The sequence below is a fragment of the Hemibagrus wyckioides genome, linkage group LG05, assembly GCF_019097595.1.
Source record: "Hemibagrus wyckioides isolate EC202008001 linkage group LG05, SWU_Hwy_1.0, whole genome shotgun sequence".
Lineage (NCBI taxonomy): Eukaryota > Metazoa > Chordata > Actinopteri > Siluriformes > Bagridae > Hemibagrus > Hemibagrus wyckioides.
The window spans coordinates 22,608,457-22,632,915 of record NC_080714.1 but is presented as its reverse complement, the minus strand read 5'-3'; the positions used below and the strand labels follow the sequence as shown (position 1 = coordinate 22,632,915).

Below are 24,459 nucleotides of genomic sequence, written 5' to 3'. Positions count from 1 at the left end.
GGGGATCGCGTATGCCTGATGTCATGAAATGACTGATAGATTTGTCTTTCTGTTTGCTGCAGAGCCTCTCAGCCAACATTGTGAAATTAGGTGGAGCTGTTACTCACTTTCCTGGTCGAATAACGTCAAAGTGTCTGCCTTTGTCACGGCTTCTTGGATTTGTCTGGCTAAAATGAATGAACAGTTATTGCTGTAATGCTAGTCTGGTCCATTAAAGATTGATATAGATAACCACCAAAATGATGTATAAATCTTGACTCCATACTATCAGTTTGAAGGCTGGAGATTTCGTGCAGCTTTTTCTAAACACACGAGGGGAAAGTGTTTACTCATTTTTAATACATCACTTCCATGAAACGTGATTAACTCAATGACCGTTACTAAACATGACTGTATTTTGACAGGCACCTCATTTAAAAATGAGTCACATTTATTTAATTATTCAGTTATTCAGCTTATTTCTCCCCCCCGCCCTTTACACTGCATGGTGTTGTCATGGTTATAATGATGCTTGCTAACAGGCTTTTGACCATGATACAGTTGAGACATGACTTATAAACACCATGATTTTAGCTTTGTTTAGGGTTCTGTCAATTATGTTGTTATTCGTCGGGATTTACAGGCAAGCGGACGTCAGACAAAGACTGCCGCTTCAGGTAAATGTCTTCAGAAATGTTGGCTCGGACCTAGAAAGGCGATTTTAATGCTGTTGTCGCTTCTGTCATATTATATGCACACACGACATTATAAAGTATATACCTGCAAAGAGCAAGAGACATTTAATTACACTGAAAGAAGCGAAATAAAATGCAAGGGAGAAGTTTAGTTACATCAGTTGTTATCATTTAATAAAAAATAAATAAATAAATATTTACATAATAAATATTTGCTAATATCTAGCAAATTAATTGGTCTCACACATACATATTGACATGCAAAAAAAAACCCAAACGAACAAACAAAGAAAAAACACAACATTAGTCTCATAAGACTTTTCTTTTTTTTTTGCTATAAATCCAGCTCCAAACCTGGTTTCCTTCCTCTATTCCCTGGTTCCAGCCCAGTCTTCCTCCCCCCCTTCATTTCCATAAACTTCAATGCTACATTCTTTTCTCCTTCTCCCCATAACATCTGCTATCTTCTTTTCACAGCACCTCCTTCTACCCAATCAAACTTTCTCTAACAGTCTTTCAGCATTAATTACCACTTCCACGCTAATTAACAGTTCCAGTTTGCCTCTGTGCTTTAGCCAAGGTTCACAGATTTTTCGTGCTTGCACATACGCACACACACACACACACACATGCACACAGTGAGACACCCGGAGTCTCACGCCACTTTTTTGCATCTCTGCTGAAGCATGTTGAGTGCATATTCCATACGGCTGCGTAGCTCTGACGTGCAGCCGGCCCTCAGGAGAGCACTCAGTTTAAAAGTGGCGGATGCTCGCTCCTCGTTGATGTACGTCAAGAGGTAGTCGTCCTGCTGGGTGCACAGGATAAGTTTGGTGTGGTCGTGGTAGAAGTTTACCTGTTTGGAGAGACAGGGACAGTTTGTCATCCTGGAATTGAAACAGGATGTGGAGCATTGTTACGCCAGTGGTGAGTCACTGTGATAGCTCTGTGTGCGTAGGCTTCTTGATCTTAAAATAAGCTCACCGGATCGACTATTTAAGGCAAGAACAGTGCGCGGTATTTGTAGAAGGAAATAAACACAGCGAGAGACGAGGATGTCATTTTACAAGTAGGACTGCATGTTGAATGAAGGTGAAATACTGAAGAGAGAAAAACGCTTGGTGAACTGAAGGACTCCTCAGGAAGCATGATAAATAGAAAATCAAAGCAATAAATGGGCTTCTAAGTACAGGTTGTGACTAGTGTTGCAAAGTTTGCATTCAGAAAACGTACGGATACGAGTTGCTTCCTGGATACCAGTGTATGTATGAAGAATAGGCTGAAAATGCTTCTTTGATTTACCTGGAACGTGCCGTCATTGAAGAGCATCATCAGGGCTCGGTCTGACTTCAGCCATTGCAGCAGATAGAGTCTGGGCTTTTCAGCATCTGTGTCAATCACCATATCACCTCCCTAATGACAGGAGGAAACTTTAATACGTCGAACAAATCACGTATAGTTTCAGCACAGCAACATTACAGCCGCTCAGACTTCTTCACTAAAACATTTTTAACAGAGTTCATTGAGAACTTTCCAAACATATTTATGTTATAAATGAAGCCATATGATGCTTCAGACTAAAGCCAATGTAATGTTAATTACAAAAAAATAAATATTATTAAAAAAGTGTAAATGTAGATTAATTTCCCACTCACATCCATCAGGTTTTCTTCCATATAGTGAGCAAAGTACTTGAGGATAGTGACCTGGCCCACACAGTTCTCAGGAACATCTGTAGTGTACATCACAGCGCACTGACCCATCTCAGCATGCTGCAATACAGTCCTGTCCAGAAAGATAAACACAGAGAGAGAGAGAGAACATTAAAACAGTCTCCTAACGATCCTAACATCATTTGAGTGAGAAGGCTAGGTTATTTATATATCTATGTGATCTGAAAAAGATCTTTATTGTTTGTAGCAGTAAGATACCAATTTGCCTTGTACTGTAATACGGCACTGTAGTTTTCACTTTCTATGGATCTAACAAAGAGCTATTTTGTATTATTACTTGGTTATGATGCCCACTTTGCCCGTTTGTGGGTACTTATGTACCTCATGTATTTATATTGTCTGTTGCTATAACAACTTACCAACTTACCCAACAACTGATCTACCTAATTAATCATCTAGTTACCTAGTAACTGCCTACATATTACCTACCACTGGAAGAACTACCTACCTACATAGCTAGCTATCTAAGACCCTAGCTTACTACATACTGGTCTATGTACCACCTTACTACATAACTAAGCTAACTACCTTATTATGTAATTACTTATTAATACCTACACTTACCTACTTACTTGCTTAATGCCTACCCAAGCATGTACCTACACTAATTACAAAACTATCTACAATATTTAGAATTGCCTACATACCTAAGAATTTTTGAGAACCTACGTAATGTAGAACCTAACTACCTACCTTAACTTAATGACCTACCAATCCAAATACCTACCCACCCAATTACCTAACTGTCTACGATTTTGAGAACCTACCTACCCAAGAAACCTATTGTATTACTTTTAGATAGATTAGACCTACCTACTTTACTTGCTATCTATAAGCCTACGTAAACTATGTGACGTACCTAATGACATAACTTCCTACCTACATATCTACCTACCCAAGTACCTCAATATTTAGCAAATTGCATACTTAACTACCCACACAACTTCCTAACTAGTCATCTACTCTAGATACTGCCCACCTATCTAACAAACTATCGTATTTTCATTTTCCTCTTCATCCCAAGTCTCTGATCTTCTATACAAGACACCATTTTCACAACGTATCCATAGATTCAGGCTGTTACTCGTTAACGTACTTACACTACATTTGTTTAACAGCAGCTAACAAGTGTCTACCACCAAAAAATCCCTCAAAACATACGTGTTGTGTAATTGACGTCTCATGTGATAATCACAAATGACGCTCGGCACTTGACAACGGTGCTCATTAAATCAATTGATTCGAGTTGGTGATTGAACAAGCCCTAACACCTACGTTTTGTCACCTAGGAGACTCATGTGTGTTCCGCTGTTGAAGAGGACGCCCACAGTGTTGTCGGCCAGCTGATAACCAAAGCCGTATTTGTTGGAATAATCCACCCACTTTGTCACCCACTGCATGCTGCTGCATCCGCTAGCCTTGGGTAATTTCTCAGCTGTGGATGAAAAAATTGGATGGTCATTTACACCTGAATCTAAATTGCCTTGATGAATGGATTTTATGAATTTGTGAATACAGCGTGTGCGTTCTGAAGTACCTGTGGGCATGTGTTCGAGGCAGCCTCGTAAAACACTGGCAATGGCTTCTGCCACAGAGCCTGTTGTACTGTCCTCCAGACCTGCAGATCAAAAGGGAATGCTCAGCATCAGCATTGCTAATGAAGTGCTGTTAGACAGGAAAATTACTGACAGTTGTCTGATTGATGGAAGACACGCACACGCACCCACCCACTCACACACACATACACACACACTTACAATCGCTACTGCTGCTGTAGCTCCCGAGGCTGCCTCTGACGATCATGAGGATGGTGTCTCGGGCTTCAGGCTGTGTGACTGTTGCCTGGGAAACAGGCTTTCCGGCCGGTAGTGACGGAGTCCCTCTTTCCTAAAAAGGCAAAAGGAAGAGAGAGAGAGGGGGGAATGTGAGGACTGCAAATTATTGTCATTCACTCTGTTCTGCTCAGCTATACACCGTGTTCTCAATGAACAGTACGATAACCCCAGCTCACCTCTGCGGATGGCGTGGCAGGTTGCTTATTAATAGAGGTCGTTTTGAGGTCATGGCAGAGTTTGTAGATGTCATCTTCTTCTTTGGCTGTCTTATCTATAAAGTGGGAGGACTGTCTTAATAAAAGAGCTACTATTTAATGGTAAGTTTGTATATGGTTAGTCTGGTACTTACTTAGATTTTCATAGTATTTGGCTTTGTCTCTTTTCCCACCAAACAGGGCAGCTGCAGCTTTCCTGAAAAAGCTCTTGGCAGGGCTGGAGATATGGAAGTCTGGAGCAGAGAAACAGCAGCTGGAAGGCAGTGTCTCTGGCATAAAGCCCTGTGGGGACAGCAATCTCCAATTAAGATCTGAGTGTTAAAATCAACTAGCGTTGTGGACACAAACTCCATATAATAAAAACTGACCTGTGAGAGAAATTCATGCTGTGCAATCTCGTCGAGCCTCGGGCGATCTGCTGGGTCACGGGAGAGCATGCTGGCAATGAGCTGCCTGGCTGGGAGTGACAGCGAGGAAGGCAAAGAGTAGCGAGCCTCTTTAATACAGCGGTACGTCTCCTTTAGGTTATTGGTCTCAAATGGAGGTTTGCCTTGGAGCAGAGTGTACCTGCGGGAAAAAGGGTGAATATCAGTCAAAAAGATTCTGTGCAATTATTCTTTTATCATCAGTTTCTTCAAACTGTTGATTTTATTTGGTCATTTGGCGTTACTGGTGAAACACAGTTATGTAATAGTCAGAACTGATTTCAATCTGCCTTGCAGGTCAGTGCATCCATTGTTCATTGGTTTGTTGTAGAGTAAAAGCAACAGAGGACTTACATAACACAGCCCAGGGCCCAGACGTCTGACTCCCAGCCATGGCCCTCTTTATTCAACACCTCTGGAGAAAGGTAATTCGGTGTGCCACAGATCGTCTTGCGCCTATTGCTCACTGGCTCCAATTTGGCAGCCAGCCCAAAATCTCCAACCTTCAGGTCCATGGAGTCACTCACAAAAAGGTTTCCTAAAGAGTAAACAAACAGAAATGACCACCAGTTTCAGAAATGTTATTTTTAAGTGAGAAGCCTGTTTTTAATGTCATTATTAATTCATTCATTTGAGAATTGAGCTATGTACCAAGTTTGAGGTCACGGTGCAGGATCTCTTGATCGTGCAGATATTTCAGAGCAGTCACCGTCTGCTTGAGGTAGTACCTCACCTCTGGCTCTGTTAGCACTTTGCGTGCCTTCAGGATGTGTGCCAATGACTGAACAAAGACAGAATTCACGGGAAGACACATTAGTAAAACATTCACATGCCAATCCAGCTACAGTCACATGCCAAAGCCAGCTACCACTGCTTTCATTCAAAAAATATTCTGGCACACTAATATTTCTCAAATTTTTTTCCCCTAAAGAAACAATATGGCATTGATTTATATATATTTATTTATCTAAACTGTGCCAACGAGACAGTGCAGGTGGTGTCATTTTTAAGAGCAGGCATGATGACTCACTCTTCTGCTGCAGTACTCCAGTAAGATATAGATGTTATCTTTATCCTCAAAATGGTGATAGAAGTGCACGATGTGTTTGTGGCTCAGTCCTCTGTGCAACTCGATCTCCCTGTTAATCTGCAAAGCAGCATAACGCCGTGCATTAGATCAGAGGAATGACATGCAAGCCAAAGTGACAAGACAGTGAGATGCGCGCGCGCCCTCGCTCACCTTCTCGCGCTGGTGCGGCTTGGCGACGCGCGCGTGCGGGATGATTTTGGCCGCGAACACCTTCCCGGCTGACAGGTCAGTCAGCTCGTAGCATTTAGCAAACCCTCCCTGTCATACACACACACACACACACACACACACACAGAGCATGAATAAACACCAATGCAAAGCAAAGACAAACTAACACGTCACCAGTGACTTCTCTGGGATGCAAAGTCCGCACCTTTCCGAGAACTTTCCCGCGACAGTAACATTTCCCAGTGACGGGATCCGTGATGACGCGCGAGAACTCCGTGGTGTTGGCACTCTGCTCTTCTTTCTTTTTCGGCTTGTTAAGCTCACACGTCCTGTCGTTATTAGTTGGCTGCTGGTTAGAACCGCTCCTCGGGCTCTCCATGATTCCTCAACAACCCGATTCTGTCTGTGTCTCCGGCTCTGTTATTGCCGCTCGGTTTTATACCGAGAACTCCGCCCCCTGTCTAGACTCCCAACGCAAACACCAATTGAACGTCATAAGCAAAGACATCATCGCGCATGCGCTGTTTGTGCGGCATTTCAGAAAGTGTTAGGTACTCCCCCCCCCAGTGTATTAAAAACATATTTATTCAATAGAATTATTCTGACTATTCATTGGAAACGAGCAAAGATAAGAATATTGAATCAATTTATTTACAGTATGTAGTACACACCCTTATCCATGGCAGCTTTGAGAAGTATTCTCTATCAAAAACATGCAACTTCATGCAACTATAATAAGTTCCTTAGCAAAAGGTAGGGCAGTTGTTCAGACAGCCTGGGAAAGTTCATTCCACCACCTGGGTGTCTGTACAGAGAGCAGTCTTGACGCATGTCTTCCTGGTACTTTGACGGATGCTGGGTACGGTTGAGTCATGGTAGAGACCTGAAGGGACCCTGGTGCAGAGCAGAGTGTGATAAGTGCATTTCAGGCAGCTACAAAGAGCCAGAAGAGAGAAGGCAGAAATGTAGGAGATGTAGGAGAATTTGGGAAGATGTCGAAAGCAAGTCACACTGCTGCATTGCAGTAGTCCAGTCTTCAGATGGCCTCCATGGACAGAAAAGGCTTGAAACATTGTGAGAAATAACATACATAGTTATTTAAGTCCAAAGCCATGGGCTTGGTGGTTTGTATAGTAATGTATAGCACATTTTTACATTTTGTAATTAATTCATTCATTAAGTAGCTGCTTTAAGCTGGTGAGAGTCACAGTTAATCCAACCTGAGGTGGAAATACCACCCTGGATAGGCCACGTTATATAGAGAATATTAAATTAGCTGGTTTTCGTTTTGTTTTGTCAGCTGTTTTAAATCATTTTCTTGTAGGTTGACAATAATTCTAAACTCGAGTGTATTTCTTGTCAGATACATCAGTGGTTCTCAATTACATCCTTCCATCATGTGCTGCTCAATTCTGAACTGAACTGAAGCAACAGAGCATCACCTTGTGGTTAATTTGATGTAGGACTACCTAAAAAGGCCCATTCCAGTGTAAAATAGATCATAGTTTTCTAGGTTTCTCAAACTTCATAAGAAACTTTCTGTCCTACAGCATGCAGACTCCATCTTATGTAAAATTCGATGCTTTGTAAGGTCTTACATCATTCATGAAGCACACTGTTAATTGAACTACACTGTCAGCATTTGCACCTGTGGCATAACTGATCTGTGGTTTGTGTTCCTGTTTCTCTTTGGCTTGGCTTTGACCCTAGTGTTTGCTTATTACTTAATTCATTTGGGGTTTTCTCTGTTCATACTGGTTTGCCAAGCGCATGACCTTTGGCTACTTTTGTTTGCATATACAGTACTTGTATCATTTTCTCTGTGAATCATGACAGCTGGTCTTCCATCTGCACCTTGCCTCTAAATCCTTTTGGAGTTGTGTCACTGCACCTACAGTGATCTTGTGTCAGTTTATCAGAATAAACATGATAATTATAAACCATTGTTCATGGTGAGTTGGAGGCAGCAGATGGCCCATGGAGAGATGAGACAACAGACCTGTTCATGAACTGTGTCTGCTATCAAGTCTCTGACAGCGCAAAGCTGCCTTCTGCCCTGGGTCATGCACGTGAGCCACACCACATGAACAGGATATCCATTAGGGTTGTTTTTAGTCCATAGAAGTTTATAATGCTGTAGGGCTGTACTGAGTGAGCACAACATAGCAAGATGTCTTCCTGTAAGATGTTTTTTAAACCCAATTTTCTCTCAATTTGATTATTTGGAAATAACTAGCTAGCACGTAACAGCCACCAAGTGCTTCCTCTGAGACACATGAAACCAGCCACAACACATTTTCCGCTCACAGGGCAACTGTGCACCCTTAAAGGAAAATGTCAAATGCCCTCTTTAACATACTGTACAAATTTTACAATGTAGATTTGTTAGTGTAAGTCTCTATGATTGTCACTGGAGAAGGTAAATGCCTTACACCATTTTAGACGACATTTCCAAATTTTCTTTCTTGGAGTTGGATTGCTGTGGATCTCCTGAAGATCAGATAAATGCTTTTCTGTTGCACCAATTGGGAGCCTTGTTCTGAAATCTGTTTAATTAATATATATTAGAAATAAAATCAAGGGCTGTAGACCAAAAGACAACCATGTCGTACTCAAGCTTTATTATTAGGCTTATGACTAAATGATTATCAAGCTCCTTGGGCATCAGTGGAGTCTTAGGTATGTTCCTTATATATTAGTCTGCTCTGGTAGACCAGTGTTATCCAGATGCATTTGATCTTGAACTATTTATCTTAATTTTGATTGACGTTGTTTAAGGTTTACAATGCTATCAGGGACACAGTGAGAGTGAAACGTTATTGACCTCTCAGATACACATCTTAGAGGATATAGAACTGAGCTGATGGGCCGTGGTATTTTAATATTAAACTTAAAGTAGGTCATTTAGGTTAAATGGGTGTATAACTCTATTTCTGAAGACGGTTGTGTCAAACCAATCAAAATGATGGCAGTGCTTTAAGATTCATTAATCATTTCAGATTTTATTTAGAAATAGGTGTGTGCATGAGGGTTTGGTGACAAACTGGACAAAGGATCGACAAAAGAGTGTGAGCTGTGTCAGTGTGACGTCTCATCTCTCAGTACGAGCAAAACTAATTTTAGCTTATAGACTGCTCTCTAAATGACTGTGACACATTAACAGATCTAGATTTGCACTCTTCCCTCTCATAGGCTTATTTTTTTTACTGTATTTATTCTTATGTGTTTACGACTATGAGTTTTGGGTGACATGAGTTTTAGCATAACGTTAACGTTAAAGTAGCCATCATAGTTAATAAATGCTATACTTTAAATTGAACAAAAAGCCAAGAAATCATAGGCATAAAGTATCCGTGGAATCTATCTTGACCAATACAAAACAGTTTTCATTAATAATGTTAGCTAATTTAGTTAGAGCGTCGGCTAACTACATTAAACTAGCTTGCATTTGTTACAATTAAACACTAATGGGATTTCAATGAGTATTGATTTCATTATATCATATACTAAATTCAATCAAACAATCAATATATAACAATCAAATGATTTCAATTAGTCACATTAGTCAGGTTTACTCTGAATTACTTTTTAAGGACAAATTTTTATAAAGTTGCTGTGTTAAATTTTAGAAACGTCCAGCTAAGATGGATGACTTTAAATAAAATCAGATTTTTAAGTTTAGGTGTATTACGGCTCGCCGTGGCTTATCCTCTATCCAAAAACCTGATAACATTGTGTGGAAATCCGGCTTAGCTAGCAAGGTTTCAGACATCTTAAGGCAGACTGATGCATTTTCTGTATTTCTTTGTTTAGGCCCGCATTCAACATGCTTTAAAGGTTAGAAAATAAAACATTTCTTTTACATGAATTTATTTATGTTTTTATATCAAAGTACAATACTGGCAGGAAAAAAATATAAGAATTTACAGAAACTCCAATTTTTTAGAATTTCTGGATATTTTCCAGAATTCATCCACACAGACATCTGTCAGGTTTTCTCATTTTGCTGTATACACAGTATTTAAAATAAAACATTCTGACCATCTTATTATGCAACTTAAATAAAATATGTGCAGGTCACTACTTTAAAGTTAAACATTTCACCCAAAGTGCTGTGGGTTTGTAAATATCCATTTGGCAGTAGTGAAATAAAGGCTTGCAGTGATTTGTTGGAGCTCATGCTGGGAGTTTGCGAACTGTAGCCATGTCGTAGGCCCAGGCTTGGTCCAGTCCTTGTCCCTCTGATTGTGAAGCATGCCACTGAGGGAATGGGAAACGACAGGCGATCACCCTGGCGTCATTAGCCAACTCCTGCTCCAGCTTCCTGCCTAGTACTTCCATCTGAGGAGAACCCGATATGGCAAAAAACACCAAACAGCAATATGTGTATGAATTTGTGACTCATGCTCCAAATGTTGTTCATTAGGGTTATTTCAATAATCAGCACATTTGCTTGACTTTACTCCTACTGATTTTCTTCTTGGCATATGTTTTATAAACACAAAATGCATTTGATTATATACATACCACTCCAGGTGCCAAGAAGACTGTCACATTCTTATATCGGGACAAATCAGTCTGTGAAATTGGGAAAAAAATTAGGCGTACACCATAGGAATGACCATATGGTACAAACATATACATATTCCTCCAATTTGTGGTTTACACATTAGAGATATACTATATGGCCAAAAGTATGTGGACACCTGACTGTTACACCCATATAATGGTCTTAGTCATATGGCAAATGTTGCCACACAATTGTTCAGAATATATTTGTTTACTATAGCATTAAGTGTTCCCTTTACCCAGAGTTTTAGGGTCAAAACCTCACAAAAGCTCCTGTATAGCTGAATGATTGAATGGGCAAATCCCCACAACCACAGTCCAAAATCTAGTGCCTTTCCATAAGAGCGGATGTTTTTATAACAGCAAAGAGGGGAACAAAATTAGTATAGAATGCTCCACAAGGAGGGCAGCATGGTGGCTTAGTGGTTGGCACTATTGCCTCACAGCAAGAAGGTCCTGGGTTCGAACAGGCAGGGGCTTTTCTGTATGGAGTTTGCATGTTCTCCCCATGCCTGTGAGGGTTTACTCTGGGTCCACAGTCCAAAAACATGTACATTAGGTTGATTTCTAAATTCTAAATTGCATAGTGTGTGTGGTTGTCTGTCTATATGTGGCCCTGTGATGGGCTGGCAACCTTAAACCAGACATTCTGCACAAGCTAGATATTGTGACACTATCCGTTTCCTTATGAACTGTATCCTTTTACCCCAGAGACTCATACACAAAGAGATATGTATAACATGTATGAAATACCTTCCAGAAATCCTCATTCACAAATCTTGCTGCAGGAGTTGAAATTCCCATCCACCTTGCTCTGGCTCTTGCGTAGCCTATCAAAATGGAGTTTATTTCGAAGCCGGTACACCGGAAGCCCAGTGACGAGGCAGCAAACACCTGCAAAAATAAATAAATAAAACCACTGAATGAGAGCAGATTATCACAGACTGGTCCAAATATGATCTAAAATATACATACTAATTCAACTCTTTATAATTGATTTATCTTACACACCCTTTTTGGCTGTACTTAAATAAATGCATGAGAGCTGCTTCATAAAGACAACAATTAAATTATTATTATTATTAGAGAACTTGAGACCGAAGTCCAGGAAGCCAGTCTATGGCAAACACCACACACACACACACTCTTCTTTAAACCTAGAGGTACTTTAAAATTACTGGCATGTTTTCATTGGGATGTGGGAAGAAACTAGAAAACCCAGAAGAAACCCAATCAGACAGAAACCTGAACTCAGGACCTAAGCAGGGATCCTGGAGCTGTGAGGCAGCGACGCCATCTGCTGCACCACATGCACATTATTATTATTATTATCATTATTGCACATTTTACATTTTATTATAGGAAATTTCCCTAATTCAACTGAAACTTGTGTTAATCTTTTATATACTCTGTTCCTCTGTTCTAAACACTCACCAGTCTTCCGTCTCCAGAACCCAGATCTGCCAGGCAGCCTCTTCTGCCCTGCAGAAGCTTCATAACGTTCTGCGTCTGCACCCTGCTGGAGGGCAAGTACGGCACCTGCACAGTAGAGACAGGACTTATGTCTCTGTCTGGGACATCTAAGAGTGAATTGAGGAGGGTGAACAGGACAGAATTTTATAAACGCACATTCAGGTCATGGGGTAGATTAGGTGGATAATATCTGCATGGAAAAACAGAGTCTGTTACAATCTTACACAGTCCAAGGTTTGGATGCAGTGTAGGGAACATCTGTTTTGAATCAATGTAGACTACCTTCATGTTGCATAATTTTGGCTCATTTCTGTTTCAAAATCCGAATCATCACATGGATGATCCACATGTTATGGACAACAACATCTTATATGTAGGACAGTCATTACTGCTCAAGTGAGAAAGAGTTAGCAGGAGCATTTATCATCAGTGACAGTCTAGTTCATTTGCTCTGAAGGTCAGCTCACATTTACTCAGCTCTTGACAAAAGTAAGAAATGGAAACAAGACCAGATGCGGAGATTTTATTGTTCTGCTCATTATTACCGTTACTTCTGTGCTGAAGAAATACGCATCACTTTAACCATGCAATGCAAACATGGACTAAAAGACATGATTTGAAGAATTACACTTGAAATTTGTTCTTACTGAATTGAAATTTGAGCCAAATTGACACTGACTGCTCGCTTTAACAACCAATCTTGATTTTGAAATAGAAACAAAACAGTTTATGTGGAACTTTCTTCAGTACATTTGTATGAAAAAGTGTGCAGAGCAGCCATTAAAGCTACTCTAAACATTCCAAAATATATGATAATATGAAAATATTTAAAAAAAAATTAGGAAACCATGTACATAAACAAAAGCTTTACATAAGTTAGTGCCCCCAAACCTTTTGATTGGCATGTTACCTTTAGACTTGTTGGCACTTTTCGAAAGCCAGGCAGTGCAAAAATTGTCCAAAGTCCGTAAGAGGCTATAAGCATAGCTCCGGAGGCAGCCATGACAATCGGCTTTTCGTGAGCATGATGTAACTTTTTGTCCTGAAGAATGATGTCAACAGAGTCTTCCATGATCATCTAAGACTGCAACAGAGGTGCTATTTTAGCATTTCTTCACTTCCCAGTTCTCCAGTGAATAAATTATGGACCCAAAAGCTTTGTGCATAGAAAATAAAGTTCTACTTACTGGACAATTCACACTGGAAAAACTCACAGAGCCATGTGGTCAGATCTGCCACCATTCTCTGGCACCATTCTATGAAAACCTTTTGTAATTATAAGAAATTGATTACACTACATCAGACATAAAACATTAAATATGAATGCTATCATCACCTCTCAGATCATTAAGATCATAAAAAATTCAATATATATATACAGCTCTGGAAAAAAATAAGAGACCACTGCAAGATAATCAGTTTCTTATGTTTTTTTTCTTACAGGTGCATGTATTGGTGAGATTAACAGTTTTGTTTCATTTTTTTGTGAACTGCTGAAAATATTTCGATATTTAGAGTGTATAATGCAAATAATTTGTAAACAAACTGTGTTAATGCTTTCGCTAAATAACATTAAGAAATGAGTATTTGGTGGAATAACCCTGATTTGCATGCGTTTTGGCTCCATGATCTCCACCAGTTTTTCACATTGCTGTTGGGGAACTTTATACCACTCTTTATACCACTCAAACAGCTCAGCTTTGCTTGATGGTTTGTGACCATCCATCTTCCTCTTGATGACATTCCAGAGGTTTTCAACAGAGTTCAAATCTGGAGATTGGGCAGTGCTCTCTTATTTTTTTCCAGAGCTGTATTTATATATTATTAAGATCATAAAAAAAATGGACATTACCATCATTAAAAAAAAAATAATATATATATATATATATATATATATATATATATATATATATATATATATATATATATATATATATATATATATATATATATACATTATTTAAATAAATAAAAATAATTATATATATATATATATATATATATATATATATATATATAAAATACATAATAAAAATAATACATAAATAATACAAATAAAATAAATAAATAAATAAATAAAATACAAATAAAAAATATTTATCATTTTTGTCAATTACAACCGCAACAACAACAACAACAAAAATCATATTTATCATATTTAATCCAGGGGAGGGCGCCAGGACTCCATGTTTACTCTCCAACCAGACTCTACAAAAGGTTTTGACGACAAAACAAAGTCCAGATAACTGCAAATATGAAGTGCGCGTGCATCAAGTAAACACACTGAATATGGGATATAAATTATGCATGAAACATGTAAACAAACAAACAAAAACAAACTCGTTAACGTCTAACTGTTTATTATAACGCAGGTACTACATACATACACCATTCCTGTTGCGCTGACATCACACACGCGACATTAGTTCAGGTTAAAAAAGACAGAAGGTGCATTTTGCAGCAGCACACTCGGTGGAAAAACTCAATACACAACTCCAGCCGAAAGTATCCGAAGAAGTTGCGCAGCTCCGTGACCTACCTGAGAACAACGTTTCCCAGGAGTCTCGCGCCAAGTGGGTGGGGCTGCAGCATGGCGTCACATGACGTAGTGAGAAAAGCAACGGGGAAGTGTGAAATTCTGTAAAAAAATAATATAAAATAAAATGACATAAAAATGAAAAAATTCAGTTGTTGTGCCAGGAAATAAAATAAAAATAAACCACAGTTACTGTTCCAGACGTTCACTGCTTCTATTAAATGCACTCATCCATATCAATCAGGTCCATGATGCTGCAACTCGTGTTTCGACTCATTTGATTCATTGATTCAGTCACGTGACTGCCGTGATCCTGTTCCACAAGCTGATTATCTAGGATCAGATTTTTCGTTTTAAACTAATTCAGTGGTACAACTTACTATATTATTGTGGGTTACCTGATCTACCATACCATTAAAAAGCTAAATAAAATAAGTAAATAAGTAAGTAAATAAATAAATAAATAAATAAATATACAGCATGCTAAAATGTTTCCATGCCAACCCACCAATATTTTAGTGCAAGGATTATATAGCTGGGAATATTGCAATAACCTGAAAGAAAGAAATGAAAAAAGAAAGAAAGAAAGAAAGAAACAAGCAAACAAACAAACAAAACGACTTATCTATCTTGTCTAATTCTTCTTCTTCTTGTGGGTTTTCATTCTGCATTTATCTAGTCAGTATTTATTTATTTAATTAATTATTACGAAACCTTGTAGAACAAAAATGTGTGTCGAATTTGTAATTTTGCGCTTTTTTATATATGTATATCGATGTTAGACCACCAGAGGGCGCTGTGGCGCGATGTTCAGAAGTATTACATTTTCTCCTTTGTGCAATACCTGCCAGAAAATAACAAATTAACAAATAATAATAATAATAATAATAATAATAATAATAATAGAAAAACAGGGGATATTACTTACATTTCTGAAAACTATTTTTCTTATTTATATTTATAATTTTTCTTTTTTTCTTATTTATAATTTATTTATTATTTTGTTTCAGTCACGACGGCTGGTGAAATGGTCAACTAGTGTATCTTGTATTACATTTGCTACTGTTTTTCTGCTTCAGAGAGAAAGCTCTTCTCCTCCTCCTCCTCCTCCTCCTCTTCCTCCTACTCTATATCTATATGTAGCTCGGTCTCTATTCTCTCTTCTTCTTTACCCAACATTTCATCCAATCCCTACAGGCAGGGTTAATTATTGTCCTGGTGAGATCAGTGGGTTTTTATTTTTCATCGATTTGCAGTATATCTTAGTGTTCTCAGAATATGTTCAGATATGGATCACTGTCCCAGTGGCGCTGAGGGAAATTAGAGATGGTGAGCTGTGGTGAGATTTTGTGCCAGGCTGCACAACAATGTGCAAGCAATCGTTTAAAAAACTGTATTTTTTTTACACCTTAGGCGGTTGCCTATGGCTATATAAACAGAGAAGGCTAAAATACACACACATAAATGCCGCCTACGGTAAGAGTTGCCACCCTGTTCAGAGAAAATTAGATCTTGTCTATGCGCATGCGCAGCTTTACATACACGACGATTGTGTTTTTATGTCCAACTTTTCTGCTTTCTGCAATATTTTTTTTATTTAAAGAAGAATAGTATAATTGTATAATTGATAACTATAGTATCCACTTTTGTTCATTTTATTTATTTCATTCATTTATTCAGTCATGATGACTTTTGTTCACAGCATAGACGCCATCTGTATCTATGAACCTTGTGCTGACTTATTAGTAATGTGTAATGTCTGAAAGCACAACAACGCCATAATTCCTTGTACACGTAGTGTACTTGGCAGACAAAGTAAGATCACGACTCGGTTCCGAGTCCCTTGTCACTATTCGACGGTAAATCGGTGCGCATGCGCAGTTCAGGACACGCAGCTCGGGCTTGTGACAGCTCCCATTTCCTCATATGAGAAACACCGAGTGAATGGATTTGGGTGGAGAGTGAGAGCTAGTGACGTCCGAGGCGAGCATCAGTCTGCATTTAAGATTTATTCCAGAAACCGACTCCACCTGTTAAAAAAAAGGCGATCCTGAAACAACACATTTTCTGTCTAAATCTGGAGATGGATTTGTATGGGAAGGTAAGGCGGATAAACATGAAGTTTTTTTTTTGTCGAAACAGAGAGGCGGTAGCTTTTTTGTAAATGATGATAAACACAGTGATTTATGTACATAATTATATAAAGGAAGACTACACACCTATTCATCTAACGCAGTAAATTATATGGAAGCTTTAACAATTTGAGTCAGAATTTGATCCTGATCTCAGAGAAGGTGGGTTGTTCAGGAGAAATACAAAGGATTTATCTGTGATTAATTATACCCTTTATAAAAGTGCGGGTCTATAAAACTCCAGCTTGAAAACAGTACCTGAGGACTGGGTTTAGACAAATCTAGTTTATTTAGTAAAGTATCGAATTTTCATCCGAGAACCGAATCAGTACCAGAGAGAAAACGGACAGCTCCCGGTGCTGATGATACAGTTAGCTGTTAGCGATGCTTTCTAACTTCACTTGCTCATATTTCCTGTAAGGATTACACCACTAACTATTGTTTAATAAAAAAAATAATCTTGTAAGCAAATGTCAGGGATAATTTCTCCGATATCTAAGTGGTTTTGAAACACGACACTGAGTCAATAAAAAGGGGAGAGTCGTTAATGCGTTTCCGGTTTGGTCCGCGTGCGATACCTTGTAGTATCGCGATACTTTGAAGAATACGAACAATACAACCTCGAGCTAAACTGCAGCTGAAGCTTATCCGACGATGTATGGAGTCAAGATGAATGTCCATCTGTTTTAACATTAAAACATATCCATAATTCATATTTCCACAAATTCATAAACTATATTATGTTGAATAAATCAACAAAAATAGGAAGGGTCTGGTTGTTATAGTACAAAATAGTAACTACTTAGAAAGCTAGAAATGTCATCTGTCCAAAGTCTTCACAATCTATCTATCTATCTATCTATCTATCTATCTATCTATCTATCTATCTATCTATCTATCTATCTGTCTGTCTGTCTGTCTGTCTGTCTGTCTGTCTGTCTGTCTGTCTGTCTGTCCGTCCGTCCGTCCGTCTTTCTGTCTGTCTGTCTATTCATCTATCTATCCATCCATCCATCCATCCATCCATCCATCTATCTAACTTTTGAAGATTGCATAATGAGTCATGGGAGCACACTGGTACTGTTTTATAGCTCCCCATTTCCTGTAATGTTTCTGTGCATATTCTCCCAGTGCCCATGTAGGTTTTCTCTGGGTTCTCTGGTTTCCTCCCATCTCCCCCAAAATGCATATAGTTGTATTGCCTACACTAAATTTCCCTTAGGTTGTGATTGAGTGTGTATGTGTATGCATGGTGCACCGCGATATACTGATTTCTCATCCAGGAATTCCTGCTTCGTCCAGTGATGCAATGATAGACACTGTGACACTGACCAGAATAGAGCAGATACTGAAGATAAATTAATAAAGGCTCAACTCAATATATGCTAAATTATACAGAAATTGCCAATGTTTTTCTTCTATGTCTATTGTCATGTGTGACCACCTTTCCTTTGTTTTCCCTTTGTTTTTTTTTCGAAGATGGCAGCCACTCAAGATGGAAAACAGAAAGATAACTCCGAACAAAACTTTGACTACATGTTCAAACTGTTGATCATCGGGAACAGCAGTGTTGGAAAGACATCGTTCCTGTTCCGCTATGCCGATGATTCATTTACATCGGCTTTCGTCAGCACAGTGGGGATCGACTTCAGGGTCAAAACCGTGTACAGGAACGACAAGAGCATCAAGTTGCAGATCTGGGTAAAGTACCAGGGTTCCATCTCTTCAACTTATGAAATACTTATATATGTATAAGTATTTCATATATACTTATATATGTATTTCATCTGTGAAGTATTTTGAAAAATGGACATTTTGAACACCTCACAGGAAACACATCTAGGGTTAGTTCATTCTGACTCTAAGCCTAGTTAGACTTGGCACTGTGAACAGGTTTGGCTATGTTGGTAATTTTATCCAAACTTTCCTGATAAGCTGAATATAAGAACAGTTTTTAAGCAAGGAACATACTAACGCAATATAACACAAAATAAGCATGGGGCCGTCTGGACTACATCAAGGGTAACATGGCTTATGAAAAGAGAGATAAGCATCTACTGCAGATGGCCGTATCCTGGCCTCACATCTTGTTATCAACCACACTGTATGCAAAGCGCTTGGTGTGCCAGATCACAGCAGTTTGTTTTCTTTTTAGCCCTTTCACTGCTGAAGACAGACCTGTGCCACATTAATGGCATCAATTCAGTCTTAAAATAATTACTAGGGTGTCCATCTGCTCTAATAAGATGAGTGGATCTGATAAGTAGTGAATCTGGGAATTTGAAATGATTTTTGTTGAGATGAATTATTTATGCAGATGGGATGAATTATTTATGCAGTATATTTTATTATATCTATTTTGTATATGTTGTATATGTATATCGCTTATCACTTATCCAAGGTCTAGGCTTACTATGTGTCCAGGAATAATAATAATGTAGATCTGTGGGTACACTAGCCTGTAGTAACTCAGCTAAGTTTCCTGGGCTTGCTAAAACAAACATTGTACACAATACTGAGGTTATTTGTTCAGGTAGAATTGAAGGAAGTCTAATGAAACCATCTTTTGTGCAGGACACAGCAGGCCAGGAGCGCTACAGGACCATTACTACAGCTTACTATCGTGGAGCCATGGGATTCATCCTCATGTATGATATCACTAATGAAGAGTCCTTCGCTGCTGTGCAAGACTGGTGAGTTAAAAATGTGAAAAGTCATAAATGGCTCAATTCATTTATTTATCCATCCATCCATCCATCTATCCATCCATCCATCTAATCCCACCCTATCCTTCCGTCCATCCGCACACCTATCCATTTAACCATCCATCCATCCATCCATCCATCCACCTAACCCCACCCTATCCTTCTGTCCATCCGCGCACCTATCCATTTAACCATCCATCCATCTAACTGGCCAGCCTCCATCAATCTATTCACCAAACCATCCATCCATCCATCCATCCATCCAACCAACCACCATCAATCTAATCCCACCCTGTCTTTCTGCTTATCCATGCATCTATCCATTTAACCATCCATCCATCTAACTAGCCAGCCTCCATCTGCTCATCCATCCATCTGTCCGTCTGTCTGTCTGTCCATCCATCCGTCCACCCATCCATCCACCCATCCATCCATTAATCCATCCATCTATTTCAGACCCACACTTCGATCTGTCCACCCACTAATCCATCCATCTATCCATCCATCCATTTAACCATCCATACATCCCTCCTTCTATCCACCCACCCCAGGCTCAGTGTCCCATCTAAATGCTTTATCACAATCATCACAAAAAGCATTAACTCATGTAAATGTAATATTTTTTCATGAAAAAAACCCAAAAACATAGCTATCAGATCAATTAATTAAAAGGTATTTTTAGCATAGAAAAAACTTAAACTTAATTGCAGCAGTAGAAATTTGTCAGTATGTTAACTTACGAGTGTCACTGGCAGAATGGAAATTAAGCCCGGCCCAGCCGTTGATCTATGGTGGATCTGAATCCTCTGATGTTGGGACATAAACAGACTAGTAATGATGCATTGCTGTCTGCTGTGTGCTTTCAGGTCAACTCAGATTAAGACCTACTCATGGGACAATGCCCAGGTGATCCTAGTTGGGAACAAATGTGACATGGAGGAGGAGAGGATAGTGTCTGTGGACAGTGGAAGACTCCTGGCCGAACAGCTGGGTGAGAGAAACAGTCCTGATCACTGTGCTGTGTAAGGCAACTGGGGCAAAAGGAGCTCAGAAGCAGCAAAAATAGGATGTGAAAGCTGGAGAAAGGAAATCTATTTAAACACTACCAGCAGGTCTAGAAATAGATTCACGTTCTTCATATGAGCAGGTGCATAAGAATTGGACTGAAAAAAATGTCACCTTTATAGTTACAGTCTGAGGTAATTATACAGTGATATACACTATATTGCCAAAAGTATTCGCTCACCCATCCAAATAATCAGAATCAGGTGTTCCAATCACTTCCATGGCCACAGGTGTATAAAATCAAGCACCTAGGCATGCAGACTGTTTTTACAAACATTTGTGAAAGAATGGGTCGCTCTCAGGAGCTCAGTGAATTCCAGCGTGGAACTGTGATAGGATGCCACCTGTGCAACAAATCCAGTCGTGAAATTTCCTCGCTCCTAAATATTCCACAGTCAACTGTCAGCTGTATTGTAAGAACGTGGAAGTGTTTGGGAACGACAGCAACTCAGCCACGAAGTGGTAGGCCACGTAAACTGACGGAGCGGGGTCAGCAGATGCTGAGGCGCATAGTGCGAAGAGGTCGCCAACTTTCTGCAGAGTCAATCGCTACAGACCTCCAAACTTCATGTGGCCTTCAGATTAGCTCAAGAACAGTGTGCAGAGAGCTTCATGGAATGGGTTTCCATGGCCGAGCAGCTGCATCCAAGCCATACATCACCAAGTGCAATGCAAAGCGTCGGATGCAGTGGTGTAAAGCACGCCGCCACTGGACTCTAGAGCAGTGGAGACGCGTTCTCTGGAGTGACGAATCGCGCTTCTCCATCTGGCAATCTGATGGACGAGTCTGGGTTTGGCGGTTGCCAGGAGAACGGTACTTGTCTGACTGCATTGTGCCAAGTGTAGAGTTTGGTGGAGGGGGGATTATGGTGTGGGGTTGTTTTTCAGGAGCTGGGCTTGGCCCCTTAGTTCCAGTGAAAGGAACTCTGAATGCTTCAGCATACCAAGACATTTTGGACAATTCCATGCTCCCAACTTTGTGGGAACAGTTTGGAGCTGGCCCCTTCCTCTTCCAACATGACTGTGCACCAGTGCACAAAGCAAGGTCCATAAAGACATGGATGACAGAGTCTGGTGTGGATGAACTTGACTGGCCTGCACAGAGTCCTGACCTCAACCCGATAGAACACCTTTGGGATGAATTAGAGCAGAGACTGAGAGCCAGGCCTTCTCGTCCAACATCAGTGTGTGACCTCACAAATGCGCTTCTGGAAGAATGGTCAAAAATTCCCATAAACACACTCCTAAACCTTGTGGACAGCCTTCCCAGAAGAGTTGAAGCTGTTATAGCTGCAAAGGGTGGACTGACGTCATATTGAACCCTATGGATTAGGAATGGGATGTCACTTAAGTTCATATGTGAGTCAAGGCAGGTGAGCGAATACTTTTGGCAATATAGTGTATATTTTTTATTTATCTTAAAGTCTATCCAGCACATATCAAGCATATCTATCATCACCACCATAGCATCAGTTACATGCTATTTTCATTCACTGGACGGAGTTTGTCCAAAACAGACGAGTGCCGAGAATCACAGCTCTCATAACCACACCTCTACAACCAGAAATTCCCTTTCTGGAATGGAAGACAAACAAAACTATTTGACACAAAAATATTTTGGAATGCTATTTGACAGCGCTAATAAATTATTTTAGAAAATAAATAATGATATCAGTCATTTCTGGAGCATTCATAAAACAGTTCTGCTCTTAGAGGTTTATATTTTAAGAGAAGTTAAAAGTCCAACTTTTTGTTTAACTGCATAATAATTTCCCTGAAGTAGAGTTCTCGAACATGTTTAATTTTATATCTATATCTATATCTATATCTATATCTATATCTATATATATACAGGCGTTTTGTTTGAACTATTCCTGAACTGTCTATCCACAGAACATATTTTTATTAAAATAATTATTAATTTAAATTTGACATTATTTACTATTATTATATTATATTAGTGGTGGCTCAAGTGCTTACAGCTCTGGGTTGTTGATCAGAGGATCAGGGTTCAAGCCCCACTGTTGGGTAGTTGAGCAAGGCCCTTAATCCTCCCTGCTCCTGGGGCAATATATCATAGAAAAGAAAAGAATTCCACTGTGTTGTAGTGTATATAATAAAAGCTTTGTGCCCTCAGTTCTTCTTCTATTTAATCTTGAGTTCTTGAGATTTACATTAAAACCCAAGTTACAGACCAAACTAATAAATACAGGAACTCAATAGTAAATATATCAAATATGACACTGTGGAGAAAAGCGTGATGTGTGCTATCTAACTTCTTCTTCTTCCTCTTCTTCTTCTTCTTCTACTTATTATTATTATTTCACCATGTACAGATAAAGAAATTCAGAAGGTTTTAGTGTTGCAGTATCCCCAGCACCCTTGCTTCTCACACCCTTACCTGAAGGTCCTTGATCCCCACTTTACCACCAGGTTTACATGTTACTTAAAACCTCTTGCCATGGTCATTACCTTCTCTCCCCTGTCACTCAAAGTGACACTAGCCAATGATGGGTGTCTGTGAGCTCACATGTGTATAAGAGTGTAGACAATGCTTTCCTCCAAGTGTCCACGTTGTGTTATGTTTTCCTGTGATGCAGCATAAGCAGTAGTTAGATGCGACTGGTTGGCTTCATGCATTTTAAAGGAAGCGTGTGTTCGTCTTCATCATTCATGGCTGGTAGCTGTGGTATGCTGGGGAGAGCTGATTGGTGGGGCATGTCCAAGTCAGGGAGAAAATGAAAAAAAGATTAGGTTGAAAAACTGTGGTGCCTTCACTCAACACCTCCTTTCTTTCTTTCTAAAGGTTTTGAGTTCTTCGAGACAAGTGCGAAGGACAATGTCAACGTCAAGCAGACCTTTGAGTGCCTGGTGGATGTTATCTGTGATAAAATGGCTGACAGTCTTGAGAGCAACCCTGCTGAAACTACTGGAACTCCCACAGCCAAACTGAGCGACAACGCTGTACCGCCCCAGCAGTCCGAGTGCAGCTGCTAGTGATACCTACGCAGCCTGTGCGTGTGTGTGTGTGTGTGTAAGTGTGTGTGGTTTCTGTGCTGTTGCCAATCTTTCAGACAAAAAAAAAAAATACATCACCGAACCCCAAGGTCGAGACGTAGGTTGGCGAGAAGCTTTGCAAAATTCTTGGAATAGAAACGGTTTTCCAGTCTTATCTCTAACTCTAGACCAGGATAATCAACGCGGATCTCTCAGTTTAGATTACTATTGCTGAAGAAAACTCAAAGATATGGTGATGTTGTGCCAAAATATCACGCTGTCAGAGGTCCCCTATGTGATTATAATCACTGTAAAGGCCTTATCTTATGCATTGAGGTTTAGATAATCGCAGTAGATCTCCTAAACTGTGCAATATGCCGTTTTGTGTCATTTAAGATGAAAGAAAAAAAAAAAGAAGCCATGAACTGAAACAGCAGCTGTGCTTATTCCCACTCGCCTCAGGGGAATCACATATGTGTGTATCGCTTTCTTTCTACCTAATGTACATATATATAATTGGTAAGCTTTTGTTATATATCCTAACTAACGAGTGTTTTGTTGATTGAAGTCTATTACAATATGTATTGAAAAGCTATGCCATTATAGGTGAATAAATGTGGCCTTAAAACCTCTAAAAAAGACATTTGAGGGGTCTTTTCTCCACGTTACACGACACAGCTAAACAAAAAGAAGTGACACACACATGTACGCAGTCAACCCATGCTTTCATTTATTCTGGTGCATATAAAAACATTTTTATTCAATTTTAACTCTTTTTTTTGTTTTTGTTTTTCTTTTTTACAAGTTTAACTTCTACAGTTCTATCCAATAGACTGTCATAA

The 24,459-nt window shown here is 39.4% G+C and overlaps 3 protein-coding genes across 6 annotated transcripts; 1 reads left to right on the top strand and 2 right to left on the bottom strand.

The window, feature by feature from the left end:
• Positions 1–829: 829 nt before the first annotated feature.
• plk2b (polo-like kinase 2b (Drosophila)) lies at positions 830–6,561 on the bottom strand. The gene is made up of 14 exons (XM_058390780.1): positions 6,346–6,561; positions 6,123–6,230; positions 5,913–6,029; positions 5,534–5,663; positions 5,237–5,420; positions 4,826–5,024; positions 4,592–4,739; positions 4,419–4,513; positions 4,165–4,294; positions 3,945–4,025; positions 3,683–3,842; positions 2,330–2,459; positions 1,977–2,087; positions 830–1,530 (listed from the first exon to the last, which is right to left on the bottom strand). The coding sequence occupies exons 1-14, from the start codon at positions 6,517–6,519 to the stop codon at positions 1,330–1,332; spliced, it is 1,968 nt and encodes a 655-aa protein (XP_058246763.1). The 5' UTR covers positions 6,520–6,561; the 3' UTR covers positions 830–1,329.
• A 3,427-nt stretch (positions 6,562–9,988) lies between these two features.
• si:dkey-190g11.3 (uncharacterized protein LOC567059 homolog) lies at positions 9,989–15,047 on the bottom strand. Of its 4 annotated transcripts, none has more exons than XM_058388927.1 (7): positions 14,566–15,047; positions 13,370–13,448; positions 13,093–13,266; positions 12,144–12,248; positions 11,463–11,603; positions 10,668–10,718; positions 9,989–10,481 (listed from the first exon to the last, which is right to left on the bottom strand). In XM_058388927.1, exons 3-7 carry the CDS (start codon positions 13,258–13,260, stop codon positions 10,317–10,319), a joined length of 630 nt encoding a protein of 209 aa, XP_058244910.1. In that variant the 5' UTR covers positions 13,261–13,266; positions 13,370–13,448; positions 14,566–15,047; the 3' UTR covers positions 9,989–10,316. The 4 variants fall into 4 exon arrangements, with proteins under 4 accessions (XP_058244910.1, XP_058244911.1, XP_058244908.1 ...); XM_058388928.1 differs by having other exon boundaries at positions 14,570–15,047; XM_058388925.1 differs by having other exon boundaries at positions 14,722–15,046.
• A 1,575-nt stretch (positions 15,048–16,622) lies between these two features.
• rab3c (RAB3C, member RAS oncogene family) lies at positions 16,623–24,258 on the top strand. The gene is made up of 5 exons (XM_058388769.1): positions 16,623–16,819; positions 18,330–18,551; positions 19,425–19,543; positions 20,422–20,546; positions 23,427–24,258. Exons 1-5 carry the CDS (start codon positions 16,802–16,804, stop codon positions 23,615–23,617), a joined length of 675 nt encoding a protein of 224 aa, XP_058244752.1. The 5' UTR covers positions 16,623–16,801; the 3' UTR covers positions 23,618–24,258.
• The last annotated feature ends 201 nt before the right edge of the window (positions 24,259–24,459 follow it).

Bases quoted from the DNA above. Each gene is read 5' to 3' on its own strand.
- plk2b (XM_058390780.1), bottom strand. From the start codon at position 6,519: ATGGAGAGCCCGAGGAGCGGTTCTAACCAGCAGCCAACTAATAACGAC. The intron at 6,231-6,345 runs GTGCGGACTTTG...TGTGTATGACAG, and splicing joins GCGGGAAAGTTCTCGGAAAG to GGAGGGTTTGCTAAATGCTA. The intron at 5,421-5,533 runs GTACATAGCTCA...TTTACTCTTTAG, and splicing joins GCACCGTGACCTCAAACTTG to GAAACCTTTTTGTGAGTGAC.
- si:dkey-190g11.3 (XM_058388927.1), bottom strand. From the start codon at position 13,260: ATGATCATGGAAGACTCTGTTGACATCATTCTTCAGGACAAAAAGTTA. The intron at 12,249-13,092 runs GTAACATGCCAA...TCTACTGTGCAG, and splicing joins AAGTGCCAACAAGTCTAAAG to GTGCCGTACTTGCCCTCCAG. The intron at 10,719-11,462 runs GTATTTCATACA...CCAATTTCACAG, and splicing joins TGAATGAGGATTTCTGGAAG to ACTGATTTGTCCCGATATAA.
- rab3c (XM_058388769.1), top strand. The intron at 18,552-19,424 runs GTAAAGTACCAG...TCTTTTGTGCAG, and splicing joins GCATCAAGTTGCAGATCTGG to GACACAGCAGGCCAGGAGCG. The intron at 20,547-23,426 runs GTGAGAGAAACA...TTCTTTCTAAAG, and splicing joins ACTCCTGGCCGAACAGCTGG to GTTTTGAGTTCTTCGAGACA.